Raw genomic sequence first — 633 nt, forward strand, 5'->3', positions numbered from 1 at the left:
CAACTGTCGTCGTGACGACTACTGCAACCAACCCCGGGTAACACTCGCTGAAGCTTCGTTGAACGACCTACTAGCTGTATTAGAAGCGCTGAAGCTACTCAAGGCAGTGCCGAGCGTTCGGATGATGAAATGGACGCATACGTCGACGACACAGAGGACTACGGAGGATTCCACTCCGATGGAGCGCGCAGCAATACTTCGGGAGTCGGTAATGACCGACATCTCGCCGCAGCCAATGAGAGCGAGCGACGTGCTGCAGCTGAAGGCACGTACGCTCGCCCAGACAATCGTCAGCCACGAGGGAAAGTACCGGACCGTGAACGAGGCTTCAATCAAGACCGTCGAGGGGCGACCGAGGCTTCAACCAAGATAACCGTGGCCGGCGCGACTACAACAACCGCGATTTCAACAGAGACAACCGACGTCCGCAGTATGGACCATGTGCGCGTTTGGTGGAATGAACCATTCGGCTCACTACTGCAATAAACGGTGCAAGTTCTGCAAGCAAGTGCACGACGTTGGTCAGTGCGAACTCTTTCGCAACTTCCAAGACCTGGCAAAATTCGTGCGAACCAAAGGCACGAAGGAGGAACTCCCGCCAGAGCTCAAGGCCGTCGTTCAGGAGCGCCATTT

General features: G+C 55.9%; 1 protein-coding gene across 1 annotated transcript; it reads left to right on the forward strand.

The window, feature by feature from the left end:
- Positions 1 to 129: 129 nt before the first annotated feature.
- On the forward strand, positions 130 to 486 carry PPTG_00159 (hypothetical protein; the record flags this gene model as incomplete). Its single annotated transcript, XM_008891523.1, has 1 exon — positions 130 to 486. One exon carries the CDS (start codon positions 130 to 132, stop codon positions 484 to 486), a length of 357 nt encoding a protein of 118 aa, XP_008889771.1.
- Positions 487 to 633: the final 147 nt, after the last annotated feature.

This window comes from Phytophthora parasitica (assembly GCF_000247585.1).
Source record: "Phytophthora parasitica INRA-310 unplaced genomic scaffold supercont2.1, whole genome shotgun sequence".
Classification (NCBI taxonomy): Eukaryota; Oomycota; class Peronosporomycetes; order Peronosporales; family Peronosporaceae; genus Phytophthora; species Phytophthora nicotianae.